General features: G+C 43.0%; 1 protein-coding gene across 10 annotated transcripts in view; it reads right to left on the bottom strand.

Moving 5' to 3' along the window:
• Positions 1-15,334, bottom strand: part of LOC121609740 (protein furry homolog) — a 47,161-nt gene that overhangs the window by 25,011 nt on the left and 6,816 nt on the right. For 8 of the 10 annotated variants that reach the window (XM_041941444.1, XM_041941446.1, XM_041941445.1 and 5 more), the window contains exons 2-18: positions 12,190-12,389; positions 7,701-7,754; positions 6,748-6,887; positions 6,527-6,617; positions 6,257-6,336; positions 6,082-6,162; positions 4,901-5,069; positions 4,399-4,491; positions 4,204-4,302; positions 3,436-3,537; positions 3,045-3,148; positions 2,310-2,418; positions 2,068-2,154; positions 1,677-1,848; positions 1,425-1,557; positions 1,127-1,234; positions 193-448 (exon numbers count right to left, since the gene is read on the bottom strand). In XM_041941444.1, the coding sequence (XP_041797378.1) occupies positions 193-448; positions 1,127-1,234; positions 1,425-1,557; positions 1,677-1,848; positions 2,068-2,154; positions 2,310-2,418; positions 3,045-3,148; positions 3,436-3,537; positions 4,204-4,302; positions 4,399-4,491; positions 4,901-5,069; positions 6,082-6,162; positions 6,257-6,336; positions 6,527-6,617; positions 6,748-6,887; positions 7,701-7,754; positions 12,190-12,389 (2,078 nt within the window). Of the gene's footprint in view, positions 1-192; positions 449-1,126; positions 1,235-1,424; positions 1,558-1,676; positions 1,849-2,067; positions 2,155-2,309; positions 2,419-3,044; positions 3,149-3,435; positions 3,538-4,203; positions 4,303-4,398; positions 4,492-4,900; positions 5,070-6,081; positions 6,163-6,256; positions 6,337-6,526; positions 6,618-6,747; positions 6,888-7,700; positions 7,755-12,189; positions 12,390-13,924; positions 14,096-15,334 lie in introns of those variants that run through there. The other 2 variants (XM_041941449.1, XM_041941453.1) reach the window with 1 other exon arrangement.

Genomic DNA, 15,334 nt, shown 5'->3' with positions numbered 1-15,334 from the left:
ATGACACCTTGTTACATTAGATTTCTATTCCTACAACAGGCTTTTGTCACTAGTGTTAGCAGCAGCAATCAGAGGGGCGGACAGCAGAAACAAAACACTAATGAGTCAAACGGTAAATACTCATGTCATGTCAGACATGTTCCACTTGCCAGAAGCACAAAAATATTTCATAACTGACAGGAAGGTGTGTACCTCAGCGGTGTGCACTTTAGCCGTGTCACTGCTCTTCCCTGAGGTAGCCAGGGTGAGTTTCCACTGTGTGAGCAGCTGCAGCAGTAATTTGAGGGACGTATCCAACAGTCCCTGGTGAGTGTCCTGGACCTCACGCAACAGGAAGCTAGTGAATCCAAACAGGACGTCGTCACGCCAGTCGGAGAAATCCACCAACAGACTCTGCAAGGAATTCTGGGCGATGAGTCGCAGCTCGTCGTCCATGTGGATCGTCAATCTGACACACGGGGCAGAGAAGAACAAAACTGAACCAGGCGTCTTCATGGGAATAAAATTAAGTCTCTCAACTACTAGCAATGATTAGGTTTAATTTAAGATACATTTAGCCTGATGATTGCCTGACAGGCAGGATATTCACAGTGCAGAAATCTAATCAGTCTCATCTATGATACAAATCTGACATGCAGAAATAAACCCCACTGAGGCTCTTCTTTAATTCAGCCACCTTCAATTCACCGGCTGCTTAAAATAAGCTGTCAGGCTTCCAGCTGAACCACTAAACATAAGAAAATCTAACTAAAAGTGCTGATCAGAATTACTCTGTGGTGTTCTTTATGGAGTTAAAGTGCATTTTTTATCAGACAACAAGCTTGTACAGTGTTTTTAGGCAGTGATTTAATGCACTTTAAACTTCACATATTGCTTTGTTTTTTTAATACAAGACTCTAGCTTAAGAACATATTATTGTAGTGTGCTGCAAATAATGAAAGACTAGGTTGGACACACACACAGGGGTAGCAGGAAAGTCAGGTTCTCTGCCTGCATGGTTTGTTTCTCCATACAAACATTAATAACACTTGACTGTCCAGTTAATTATCTTGTCAGACAGTTAGAGTGTGATGCCGGTGCTTTGTCTACCTTATAGAGGGACTTTCCCTCGACAGAGGGGACTCACCGAGACAGCAGGTCTATAAGCTCTGACTTGGACATCCCGTCGGGCAGCATGCGAGGAATGGCAGCGACACACGTCCGGAACAAGTCGATCTTGGGCTTCCTTTCACCTCTGAAAAGGTCAGATTTTAAGTTTAACTGCAAAAAACTGCCTTCGGAACTGACAGCACAGAGTTAATTAGGCTTGGAACGAGTTTGCGACGGGGCTGGGACCACATTTAACACTCTTCTACTGAGTCACTCTGGAGCTTTGCCAACTTGAAATGTTTTGGCAGTTAGGACAAAGCGGAAGGTGCACTTACGTGATCATGTCCTCAGGCTCCTTGTTCAACATCTGAGCATTAGTCATCATCATGCAGCGTCCCACCTCCTTGTCCAGGTGTCTGAGGATGTTGTCAATAGCCTTCCTCACATGAAAATAATACTGGGACATCCCTGGAGAAGATGGCAGAGGAAAAGCTGCAAATGTCCATCTAATTCCATATTTGATGCTAAAGCTGTCACTGCTCTGTGAGTGATTTCCAACATCCCTGACCACAATCCGTCTCACTCACCAATGACTTTGGCCTCGTCATCTGTCAGCGTTTTGCTCAGGTATGTCTTCTTCACTCGGAGCGTGTGCCCAGAGGGTAAAGTGCAACCAGTGTTAGGCATGGGAGGCTCGCCGTCCTTCTGCTGCAGTTTATCGGCTATGACCAGGAATGCTCTCAGACCAATATTCATTCTCTGCACAGAAAAGAAACTTCAACTTTAGCTGTTTGTTACCAGTTTCCAATGTTACTACTACTGGGAAACTGACATTGAGGCACCACTTCAGCAGAAAAAAAAAAAAAATCAATTGTACCAGCAGTTACACGAAGTTACCTAGCAACAGTAGGTTATTATAGGCATATTTTCAACATATTTTCTATAAACACCTCATATGAGTGAATGTTGAATGCATACCTCTGGATTAAGACTAAAGGCTTTTGCGGGTTTGCCAACACAAAGAAGGTCAAAGATAATCTCTTTCATGGCAAAATCGAGTCTTTCCTGTAGAGACATAAGAAGAAAAACTGTGTTTAATAGAATGTCATGAATGACAGGATATTACCTCACGAGTTTCAATGAGATAATAATAATAATCGGTTTAAACTGACAGTTGTGTCATTTCTATATAGTGCAGAATAACACATCATTGTGTTTACCTGTGCAATAAACTGGATGATTTTGACAAAGATATTGAGCGGCATGTCTCTTGGTACCACACTGCGGGATCCTTTGGGGAAAAGTGTTGTTACAATGGTGTTGAGGCGACTGCGGACACAGAGAAAAGAAACCGTTAAGAGGACACCTCTGACAAGCATTTAAAGTTTTAAAAAGCTCTGTAAAGTTGCATAGAAAACTAACATTAAAATGTTTGCACAGTACCCCCATTGCTTGAAAGGAGATTTATTTTTAGGACAAGTTTATTTTGGGCCAAATGAACACGTTTAAAAAGTCTGCTGAGAGCTGTCTGGGATTTCTCATGGTGGCTCAGGCTCATAATAAAGCTTGCAAAAGTGTTTTTGTAGGACTGACCCCAGGCCTGCACTCCTGTGCGTGTGCATAAAAAACAGCATTCTTCTTTCTCCAAACAGCAATAAAAATCAGTAACAGGGATGGATGGTTTGGCAGTAAATTGCTACTGAAATCAACCTTTTTGTTTTCTTTTTTGTTATTTTCATGAATATTTTAGTACCAACAAATGCGATTCAGCACATGACCATAATCTGCTTCTCAGTTATTTACTGCAACATAAAAACACTGTAAAAAAAAACTGTTAAAATCCAGAAATTCTCATTCATGCCAGCTGGAAACAAACATCCGAGGAAAACAATTTCAGGTCCAATCCATGCAGCTAGCTCTTCACCACATTACACAAGGAGTTACGAGACATTTACCCCTGCGTTGCAGTGTTGCTCTCGCACTTGATTCTGATCATGTAGACCCACAACAGTCGATACAGGGACTCCAGTGCGACACGAGCCATTTTAGGGTCTCGACTCTGCAGTGAAATGACAATATCAAAGAAAGTCAGTGACAGAGCCACTTTGTGACAGCCTCAAAGTGAACAGGCTACGATTATAATAACAAAATGACTGAGCTGATTGCTGTAATCACAATGTGCTTACATAATACATTTAACGTACTGCATATAATCACATACCAAATAACAACGTAGATTAACAGCCATGAACACTTGAACAACCTTTATACATTAGATACTCCTCAGCCCTAAACAAAGACAAGTGTAGTGTGAGTGAAAGGCTGCTGGTTTCCAGGTTACGTTACCTTCAGATTTGAGAGGCAGTTGTTGAGGAAGACATGCCATCTATTGAGGAAGAACTGTTTCTGGCTCACACACAGCAGACACGTCACCAGCGGGTAAAACGCCTGTGTGCAGAACATTTAGCGCTGTTATGACAGCTTCACATTGACTTAACAGTAGATTTAACACTTATAGTTTCCACATTTAAAATCTGAAGTTGTCCTTTGAGTGGATAATTTGAGGAATTGTGCATTATCTCCGAACCATATCTGCATAAGTGCAATTTAAGATGTAAACCAGCGATCTTTTGAAGACATAATGAGCTTTCGTCCTCCTGAAATGCTTTTTGCTGACGACGCATTGCTCATAAAATGTGGCTTTGAGCCATAATCGCTGCCTCAGGGGAATGCAGACCTTCTGTAAGAGCAAACTGCTGCTCCATAAGGGTTGTTGTCTTTCCATTTCACTGTGAGCTGCTGTGGTGAATGCGTTTTTGAAGACGCTCTTGAAGGAAGGGGCATTACTTCTGTACACTGCATTGCTTTCATGCTTGTTTTTTATGCTTTGAAAAGGCAGCCTGTCTACCCTCATAAATTATTTCTAGTGTGGACAATGACGTTGTAAGAGAACATTACACAAGAGTGACCTTGAAATGCCTGAGGATTCACCGAGACCACAGGCATCCAGGCAATCTAAGCATGCAGCAGAGGGTGTCAGGGTGAAAACTGAGGTGTACGAAAACAAACAGGGCCAACCATCAGTGTCGGTTTGTTTTCTGCAGGGCAACTAACCAGCGAGTGCTTCTTCCTGGAGGACAAGTCCAGGGTTGTGTCATACAAGCTGTCCACAAAGTTCCTCAGGCAGGGTACGTTCACCTCGTTCTTCACGGCCTAGGACAACATCAAACACAAGTAGTGCTCTTTTCCAATTTCAATTCAAATATTGGTTAATGCATGAAACACATATATAAAGAAAAAAAAACTCACTGCTGCAACAGGAACCAGAATCTCGACAAAGAGACCAGCCAAGGCGTGCTTAATGTCCTTGTCCTTGACTTCCAGGAAATAATGGGCACACTCCTGTAGACAAGAGAGTAGCGAATAGGTTAACATGCAAAAAAAAGTTTTATCACTTTAATTCAACTAAACATGTAGAGAGTAAAAACATTTACCCAAGAGATAAACAGACTTGATATTGTATGGTCATAACTGTGTGCAATCCACAAACTGCATGCCAAAGCTAATAGGAAACAAAATCAAGGTCAAAGGGCAGCAAATCCTGACAATCCTGAAGAATGCTTTTTACAATTTCCACACAATTGCCAGATAAGCCTTTATCTGGGTCAGGTTTCTAAAAATAAATATCTAAATGATTCCAATAAATGAGTAACGACAGGACAGTGTGACTGAGCATCTTATAGCATATAATCTGTTTATACTATGGGGTTATTATAATTATTTGGGACACATTCAAAGCAATCTGCTGTACCTGCATGAACTGAAAAGAGGCTTCAAAATCCTCCACAGGATACATCTTAATTCGGAAGAACTTCACCCCCATGATGAGACTAATGGTACTCTGGACTACGTATGGACTCTGCTCTTTCTGCCGCAGCTCCTTTAGCTCAGTCATAAACTTCTTCTTCACAGCAGGAAACCTGAGAGAGAGAGAGAGAGAGAGAGAGAGAGAGAGAGAGAGAGAGAGAGAGAGAGAGGAAAAAAATACACAAAATGAGATTCTATATAAAGATAAGCCTGCACAGCTCAGTCAGACAAATCCCATATCAGCACTTCCACAAAAAAGAACCTCGACTCGGAGTCGTGACGCAGAGACAATAGAGTGGCAATATTCAGGGAGCACGCCTCTCAAAAAGTACAGTATCATCCCCTCGTCTTATCCTCAAACTGCAGAGTCCAAATCTGTGGCCCGACATGAACTCGTCTAGCACCTGATCTCATGCCCAAATCGAACCAGAGATGGGATTTTTCAGCTGGTCTAAATTTAGAAGATAATTCATCATGGGAGCTCATATGAGCATCTCTTAACCTCTTCACTGGTGGCTGGTAGAGTAGTGGAGGTACTGAATATAGCCGGTCATGTGGAGAACAGCATTTTCACTGACACAAACAGTGATTGAGAAACCACATTTAAAGGTATTTAAAACAGCATCAACCTCTCTTAAGATATTTCAAAATACATCTATGAATTACATCTGAATCCTTTCATTTTACAGTAACGTTCTTGACCTCTTTCTTTCTTGACCTTGGAGAAAAGCAAAGATCGCTATAAAAAGCCTCTCAGTGAAGCATCTCCTGCAGGAAATTAAGCAGAGTGCACTTTGGAAAGGAGGCATGCGGTGTGATCATCAACCATATCTCTATTTTAAGGGTTTGCTCCTTGCTGCAATGATCTGAAAACTTCAAATAAACAGACATCAATTTCCAGTCCTAGTTTGGTGTGAAGGGGACCTGTCCAAAAACGCGTCGTCCCTTCAGTGCGTTCCAGTCTCTTGAAGCGGGAGATGTTTTGCAGGAAGGCATTAGGAACAGTAACGCACCGTTAGGACGTGGCATGACCCCAAAACCCAACAGAGCAGAGAATGAAGATTTAACAGCCAATGAAGATGGAAAAGAGACAAAACAATAATATTCAACTCTATTGGTGCTTACTTGGACTGGGCTAATACTCCTATGATTTCAGCGTAGAGGTCTGCTACAGTGTGCATGTTGCCAGTGTTAGGACCATGATACCTGCGGGAAATAAAACACCAGAGATGCAAAGCTTAGAGAAATGTTAAACTATGAAAGAGGGAAGGCATATTGCTGGAAAAAGGCAAGAGCTTACCCCTCTTTGTATCTAAAGTGCTTAAAGGCTAAGTTAAGGACGTCATTGACCAAGCTGTCAAGGACCGGGTGGAGCGGCATCTAGTTAAGAATCAGAAGACATAAGAATGAATGCTTCAAAACAACATATTCACAAACAACCAGTCACAATAAGCCTATTCTTGCAGCAGCAGCAGTAAATCATAACAACTCTACGTACTTGAGATTTATATCATAAAACAATAAGATACACTGAGGAGCTTTTGTGTACAACAGAGTTAAGTCAGATCACCTGTTTCAAAACTTCTATAAGCACAAGAGAGAAGATGAAGTCAATGGCCAAATCCCTCCTTTCAAGTAGATAATCCCGCTGCTGCTCATCGCTGATAGAGAGAGAAAAAGCAAGAGCAACAGGTTTGTTGCAATCACACAGCACATGTGAGCTTCAGCACTGTTTGTATTTTTACATTTCCTGCAGGTGACACATGCAGAAGTCAGTTCAATGATGCTCACTTTTTGGATTTGGTGTTGGCTCTAGGCCGGTACTCGTGCAGCTCCTCCTCTAGTCCATTCTGTCGCTTGTACCAGTCGAACAAAGTGCGCAGGATGGAGGGGAGACAGTACTCAGCCAAAGAGCTCATGGTGCTTATCAACTGGAAGAACGAGACACACATCGGGCATGTTTGTGTTTGGCAGCGACATACCAAAGTAGGAGACAGCAATCAGTGCTTCCTTTGTTTATTTGTACAGCAATTAAACAAGAATTCAAACAGCGCAAGAGGATTCATTAACATTTCATCACATTTCCTACATTTGACAGAGAGTAGAACGAAGCGAGGCAGCTTAAAACTTAAGCATTAAGGGAGAGAGGTGAGATTGAAGGGTCAGCTGGTCCTCACTGGGACTATGCGCAGGGACAAGGTGCCCATGGGGCAGCCTCCCTCAGGCTCGGGGGAGGGAGAGGCAGAGGAAGGAACGGGCGGGATGGGCTGGGCACACAGGAAGGGAGGAGAGTCTGGTCGGGCCGGGGGAACACAGCGAGCCCTTCATTCAGCACGAGGCCGGAGAAGAATCCTGGCTCTGTGTGGCTGCTGAATGGCCTCGCGCAGCAGCACAAACACAGCCCTGTGGCTGTGAAAGGGCCTTCTCTGCAGAGCCACAGACCTGCCGGACACACCTAGAGCAGAGCCGGTGCCAGCTCTCAAGGTAAACACTCCTGCCCTTGACTGGCTCTGAAAGACCTTTTTGGGATGAGAGCAGGGCTTTCACCCATCAGCCCCTTCATGTTACAGTGCATCATATGAGGGCACTTTTTCAGACGGGCTCGTCTGGGTGCTCACAGAACAGTTAAATGTTTGTCTTTTAGGTTATAATGTAAAATATGCAGGGGTTACAAACACGACCTTAAAATGCCAGCAAACATAAGCTCGACACATCACTTTTCTATCAGTTTCTTCAGCACTTACTTGGTCAAACTGAGGATCTTCCCCCCTCTGCAATGACTTTGTTAATGGCTTTTCCTGAAAACAAAGAAAAAAGACGAGTCATTTCACAAATTTTGTAAGTTTTGTGCTGGCAAAGTCCTCTGAAGTTTGCTCTGAAGCCCATAACTCTGTCCGCCCTGTCGGAAAAGAGTGTGCGGAGTATTTTTGAAACAGGGACTCATTACAGCCCGGCTAATGAGAGAGCCATCAATCAGTCTGACGCCAGGCAGGAGCAGCAGGGTCAGATATTAGAGATGGGACATTCATGACAGCTCCCATTATTACAGTCTTCTATCATCTGAGATAAAGGCCTTCATGGGGGATTCGGGCTGAACACAGTCTTTTCCAGTCCTGCAGATGGTTTCTTGTCTTCTGTATATCATTTCATAGCAGCACATCCTATTTGTTAGAGAATGAAGGCTGAACTGTATTGTGACAGCTGAGTAAAACACTAGCTTGTCACCCTCCTTTCATTTTTTGGGACCATGGGTGCCTAGAGATATCACATTCTACTACTATCAAAGGTCTGTGTCACAGTTTTAAATAGTCAAACAGTAAATGAAAGTGTTAATTGGCTACAAAGCTTCAATTAAACCCACTCAAGCTTCACAAAGCTCTATCTGCTTTCATTTGTGTACAAATGAAACACCCTACAGGAACACTCACTTTGTAATTTTCTGATAAATGTTAACAAATCAAAATTAAAATACAAGCTTTATTTTAGTTCCCCTTCACCTAAAACGCACACAGCAGTAATAAGAGTCTGTTTATGTCCGCACTCAACCCACAATTACCACCTAATCTGTCCTGGCTCAAACCAAAGCATCTGCTGTCCGTTACCTTTTCGCTCTCTGCTCTGACAGATTCGTCCCCCTGCTGTCTCGTTAGCCAGACGGCAAATCGCAACACATCACTTACTTGATGATTAATCCAAAATAGCGACAGTCTGATGTGTCTGACATTGACATTGCGTGGGCTGATGGTAGCGTTTGCTCTCTCTCTCTCGCTTCCCCTTGCAGCAGGAACGCCAGCTAAGCTCCATGCTCTGATGGACCTTTTAGTTTTTGGACGAATACTCGAACCTGAGGAGCCCATTTGTGCTACAGCGACAGGAAGCCTCTCGCACTGTCGAGCTTTGAAACATTTTACTGCCCTTTGTTGCAGGCTGTTATAGATTTGAAGCATTTGTATAGTAAGTTCATTTATTTACCCTTTGAGTATAGACTTTTAACACTGTCTTCTGGATTTGAGAAATTTATCCTGAGTCCAGATCACTGAACATGATGGGTTCAGCTCAACAAATCCACCTGAATGATGCAAAGAGCAGGAGGGGCGACTGCATGCAAATACGTACGCAGCAGAGTTAAAACAAATGACTCAGGAAGTTCTCCACCGAGGGGAAAAACAGAGACGCATCCTCCCCGCAGCTGAAACGAGGGGTTGCACACTTTGATAATTAACACTTCCCTGCAGACTGAGGCCGATGACTAACAGCTTCCTATAAATCACAGTCCCTAAAACTGGAGACTGCCTGTCCACAGAAGCCAACAGTAACAGGCGTTTAGTCGGATCTGTGCAACCACATAAAATGATTGTAAATTGCAATGAGGTAATTACTTATGCAATTAATGTAAAATGTAACAGTAGTATTGCACCATCCCTGCGATCTGGTTTCTCCTGTTGTTCTAAGGTTTAGCTGAGAGATTTGTGTTTGAGAGAAATAGTTATTATAAGGGATGCAATCGCTGTTGCAGGTGGCTCTTGGGAGTCTCTTTTTCATGTTGCACCATCACCTCAACCTGGGCATAACAAAGGGTTAACTCCATCCATCAGTCCACTTTCTTGTGTGTCACAGTGGCAGCGGGCTCAGCAGGGTATTCCAGCCGTCCCCCTCCTCAGCAACGTTTTCCAGCTCCTCCTGGGGGAGTCCGAGGCGCTCCCAGGCCAGTTAAGTTGCAGTTTGTAATCCTTCCAGTGACTTCTGGGTCTGCCCCTGGGCCTCCTCCCAGCTGGATGCGCCCGGAAAACCACTAAAGGAAGGTGCCCAGGATGCATCCTAACCTGAACCACCTCAGCTGGCTGCTTTCACTACGAAGTTTTAACTATCTGTGGTAAACTTGTGGTAATTCTACAGTGTGATAGGGCATAAAGTTAAAGATAAGGTGATTACTGCTGAATGTATTTCAGCTGGAGTCTCCTCTTGGTGATGTGGATCCTCTGGTCATTTTTAGCTGACTTTCACTCGTAAGATATTAATGTGGTCCTCGGAGCAGGTGGTGAGTGGTGCCCACATTAACACACGGTGGCTCTTCCCCGTCTGCCTGACTGCCTGTCCACAGAATTATTTACGACAGCTGCTGTTGACTCTACTGATCAGCTTCAACCTCCGTTGGACAAAAACACTCTCAAAGGTTTTATTGGCAGCTTTTACTTCATCTCATTTTCAGGAAATGCTCCAAAGTCAATATCATTAGTCACAATATAAAGACGAGGGCCAGAAACAACAGAGAGAGAAGATCAGGTTGCTGATCGGGGATTAATATTCAAGCCTGAAGTACATTCCTAATCAAAATATCTGGCATATGACTTAAAGACATACAGTGTGGCTCTTGTCCAGGTTCCTTTTCCCTTCAGCTTCTTAAAAGCCAAAATGCTTCCATCTACTTTTAAGCTTTTAAGCCGGGGATTTTTTTTTCATACCGTAGACTAAAGGATTGATTGAATAATTGAAAAAATAATCAGCAGATTAGTCAATCAATAATGAAAATAACTGCTAGTTGCAGACCTAATGTAAAATAAGTATGTAAGTATAATACGTATAATAATAATAATAATAAGTATAAGTATAATACAGTATGAGTTTACTGTACTGAACAGCCATGTAAGGCTGATATTAATGCGCACAGTGTACATAATGTATTCGGAATATCTCACATAAATCACACAGCATTAAAGAGGACATGGGTATAACTCTTCCCTGGGCTTATCATTGCATTACATTGCATGTGCCAAACTCAGCTGACGCTTGTAAACACTGAAGAATGCACTATGAAGCTGGCTAAAAATTCCACATTTTGGCCCCAGGCTGCTGCCGTCTTTGTTCTGATGAAGCTGCTGCTTCACACAAAACTATCAGGCCTTTAGCTGACAGCAATTAAACATGACAAGGTAGTTAACATCCCCGCTTCTGTGTGTGTGGGACTCAGCTGCCTGCCCAAGGCCTTGGCAGTAATATATCACTGTGAAGTTTAAAAGGCTTCATTGGCAGGAGTCAGGCTGCCTGTTGTCACAAAAACACAGCAGCATTTACTCAAATACTGTACATATGTATGTATCATTTTGAAGTACTTTAAGTATTTCCATTTAATGCCACTTTCTACCTCTACCGCACTACATTACTCCTCTACATTTACTTGACAGCTATAGTTAGTAATTTCTTTTCGGATTAGTAGATAATCTACCATTAATTAAAAAACGTCCAGTATGATAATCTTATAAAATACAGCATTTCTTTAAAATAAACCAGTGGTTGCCAACTTTATTGGTTTGTGACCCCTTCAAAAACACAATATCTACTTTTATATGTCTATGATTTGTTAGCAGAGTGATTTCTCTTGCTAATTTCTCATTCAAATAACATTTCAAGGCCAAAACAGGTAAATATTAACTTTGAGCAGCAGAGCTTGTTTTTTTCCTCTTTTCTAACCCATAACCATTTCACAGCCCCTCAGGTTTAACCTGTGAGCCCCTAAAGGGGCCCCGGCTGTAGGTAGGAACCACTGCAATAAACTAATGAACTGTACTCACAGTAGTTAAAACAAGCTCGACCAGCTTTAACAGTAAAATACTGCAGGTAATAACAATCTAATATTGTGATGTATACTGTAATATCAGTCACAGCCATCAGAGTACTTTTACTTTGATATTTTAAGTACATTTTGCTAGCAATACTTAAGATGTTGATGACTTTTACATGTACTGGAGTAATTCTTAATTGTTGAATTGGTAATTTTACTTAATCAAAGACTCTAAATACTTCTTCCACCACTGTTTCTAATTCATTACTGTCAAACCATCTATTGTGGGCTTGTCCATGAGGCTTCCTGTCTGACCCTGTTGGAGTGGTTCACAACCTGGGGGTCAGGACACCCAAGAGGGTTCACGAGATGATTCACAGGGCAGCAAACTAGATTCTCCTACAGAACAGTATGTTTACGTTGGCGACTTTTCTCTCATCTTTGCTTTTTTCTTAATGTGTAATTTAATATGGCTGCTTTTTGATCAGCCTCAATAATTATTCAAATGAAGCAAATGCAAGCTTTGATTAAACTCATGCAACCATGAGTGGTTGCATGTACGTAAGAGGCCGTTTACAGAGCACATGTTTAAAAAGAGGAAGAGAGCAACGGCAACCAATCACCACAGGACACAGAGAGCAGCCACCTCTCAGTCTGTCACCCTGCAGACTCACCAGCGGCTCAGCCATGATGATGCGGATCTTTCGCTCCGACACGGTGGTGAAGTTGGCAAACAGGCTCTTAAGGACGTACTCGCCCGGCTTGCTCTCCGGGTCGACGCTGATGGGCATCATGGCCGGGGGACCCTTCTCTCCCTGAGGACAGCAGACTGGAGGGATGGGGGGTTTACTGTATCCGTTCCCCACGGGCGAGGCTGCAGAAACGACACAAAAAGCATGAGATGGGAAACCAATTCAAGCACAAATGAGCGGGACAGGATCAGCCACAGATCTGTTTACAGAGAGAGATCACCAAATAGAGCATTGCTGAGAAGTTTCCAAACATGGACATAAAGTTCCCAACATGTTGAGCATTCCTGAGGGAGACTGTCCAAAGGGCACCGGCTTGCCCCAAGTCTGCTCTCTTTCCTACAGTGAACAGAGCGCATATGGAAATTAAAACACCACGGCCAGCAGCTGGTGTTTTCATTTTGTACCGCGGATGTCATTGCCCTTTGAGGGAAGCAAAAATTTGTGCATGTGACCATCCTTCAGCCAGTGTTTTGATGTGGCCCTCGCTTAATTATGGATGTGTTGGCACAGGCCATAAAACCCTGCAAACTAACACTCAAGTTACAATTTACCTCAGTGTTTCACTCCGCTGCTTCCACACACAAAAGTTCTAAAAATAGTGAAGAACAGCATACAAACATCTCATTATAACTGTGAAATTTATATTTAGCCTGAAAGTCTACAACCTTAACTGCACGTCCACCTCAAGAACTGCCATAAATCTGAAGTGTAAAATATTCAGAGGGGTTTTGGGAAGGAGAGAAAAGACTTGCTGCCTCACGTATTTTCTCCAGCTACTGCACTCTGAGAGTGTGAAAGTGTGTGTGTGTGTGTGTGCATGCATGCATGTAATAAATAAAAATGACTGCACAGAAATAAAATCAGAAGCAGTTAAGTGCTGTACAGTCTGCACTATCTATCTGTCAGCATCACATATCAAACACCAGACTTCGTGTTCAGCATGAGTTTTGCTTTGTTTGCTGCTAAATTCTGGGTCAAAATGAGCAAACAGTTAAAAATTCTTGTTAAAAAAATTGTTTGGTTAGAGCTAATTAGAACAAAATCCAGCATATAAAAACACCTCAGTCTTGCTAAGTATTTGCGCAAGACGCAACTGTCATATTGAGCGATTTCTATCAGACTACTATGTGAAGTCCTGTTTAATTTAAGTAATTTATGCTCATGTAATAAAGTTGTGACAAGATCAAAACCTACAGCATGTATTAAACAGAGAGGATCAGATGGTAATTTACTTTAATGAGTTCTGTGGTCGGTCAAAAGAGGAAATCAAAGCAGAAACAACAATTTTCTTGCAGATCAAAGGTGGAGAGGATGAATCTTTGCCAAAACTCTTCCCTCTTCATAAGAAGTTGAAGGAAATAGCAAACAAATGCACACAAGTGAATGCGGAATTGAGGTTTTACACATTAACAGATGTTAATGTGCAGAAACCGAGAGGACATGACATTCTTTACAGGCTGTACATTAAGAGCAAGCAGCTCAGAAAAAGCTGCGCAAGAAACTCTGGAGAAACCAGCGGTACCAGCAAACAGCTCTTCTTCTCCAGATATTTTCAGGACATGAAGCGTTTGGATATCTGTCAATGAATGCCCAGCTTCGTCGGTCTGGTGTGGCTTTCAGAACATGCTTCCCTCACTCGTGGCAACTCAGCACCTACCCAGGCCCTTGATGAAGCTGATGACGCTGGCCTTACTCCAGCACACAGCCATCCCGTCCATAGTGGGGAAGGAGGATATGGTGTCCAGGGTTGTCCTGAATCAAGGCAAATGCTTGCTAGTAAAATCCACCAACGTCCATGTCTTGTGTGTCAGCTGGCTCTGTCCTGCTGGGCATAGTTTCCATGGCGCACAGAGCCAACGGCGGGTGTGTTTTAAAAAGTGGGAGTAGTGTTTGGTACTGTAGACCACGCAATCTCTCTCTCTCACTCTCTCTCTCTCTCTGAGCTGCTTCTGCTATGGCTTCCTCTACCCTTGTGACCATTCGGTGCCGTCCAAGAGTGAAGGTCAGGCAGGAATTTTTAGCTGAGGCACAGCACAGTGATGAGGTCCAACATGCTACGGTGGCATAGTTGTGTGACTATATTTATCCCGGGGTACACACTATACTGACAGAGCAGCCCTCCCCTTTCCTCCACCTCTGTGATCCTAAAGCACGAGACACAGACCACCAGAGTGTAAACACCACTCTTGATCAGGCGCTGCTTCGGCACAGTTCACTTTAAGCAACTTTTTACAGAATAAAAAGACTTTTTCAAACACCAAAGGTAAATCAGTAAAATGTCTGATTTTAGGCAACTTCCCAGCAGCAGAGAGACTGGATGCAAAGACACATGTTCGTAAGAACATTCTACAAACACAATGTGAAATCGACACATAATTTTGTGCGAATTCTCCAATGTTAGTGACAGAAACTGGAGATGAGAGGTGCAGAAAGCCACCAGTGTGCACATCAAGCCCTTTCTGTCGCTCCGGGTGCTGTACGAAGACTCGGACGTGACATGTGACTCTGCAAACAAGGAGCTCGGACACAGTGTGCATTACATCATCGCCATGCTGGAAACACCCTGAGCATGGTGGTGCTCCCAGGAGGACAATGCAAACAGGCTAACAAGTGTCTGCCTCGCACACACACATGCACACACATGCAGAAAGAATGCAGTTGCCTATATGCATCCACAGAGACCACTAAGTAAACAACCACTTTAGCAGCCGTTTGTGAACAGAGTGGGTGGATATTTAGATACCACTGACCTCGTTAACTGGACCAGAAATTCCAATGTCAACATGGACCTTTTGGAGCACTTTGTCCAGCTGCTGTAAGAAACATTGACTCTGCATTTCTGTGAGAGAGCAGTGGGCAATACCGGCATTGAAATAGCAAGAAGTCACTATATAATCCTCTCCTCCACCACTGTACAGTATTTATATCACACTCAGGTTGGGAATAAAGGGGCACTGTTCTGAAGTGCTCCACCAAAGGTGGGTGTTAATAAAAAAGTTTGCGTCATGTGACGCAATAAGCGGGAAAATACTGCCTGCTGGTTTAGATCATAAAGTTTTAGGTCAAA

The sequence above is a fragment of the Chelmon rostratus genome, chromosome 7, assembly GCF_017976325.1.
Source record: "Chelmon rostratus isolate fCheRos1 chromosome 7, fCheRos1.pri, whole genome shotgun sequence".
NCBI classification, from domain to species: domain Eukaryota; kingdom Metazoa; phylum Chordata; class Actinopteri; order Chaetodontiformes; family Chaetodontidae; genus Chelmon; species Chelmon rostratus.
This window is presented reverse-complemented; position numbering and strand designations above follow the sequence as displayed.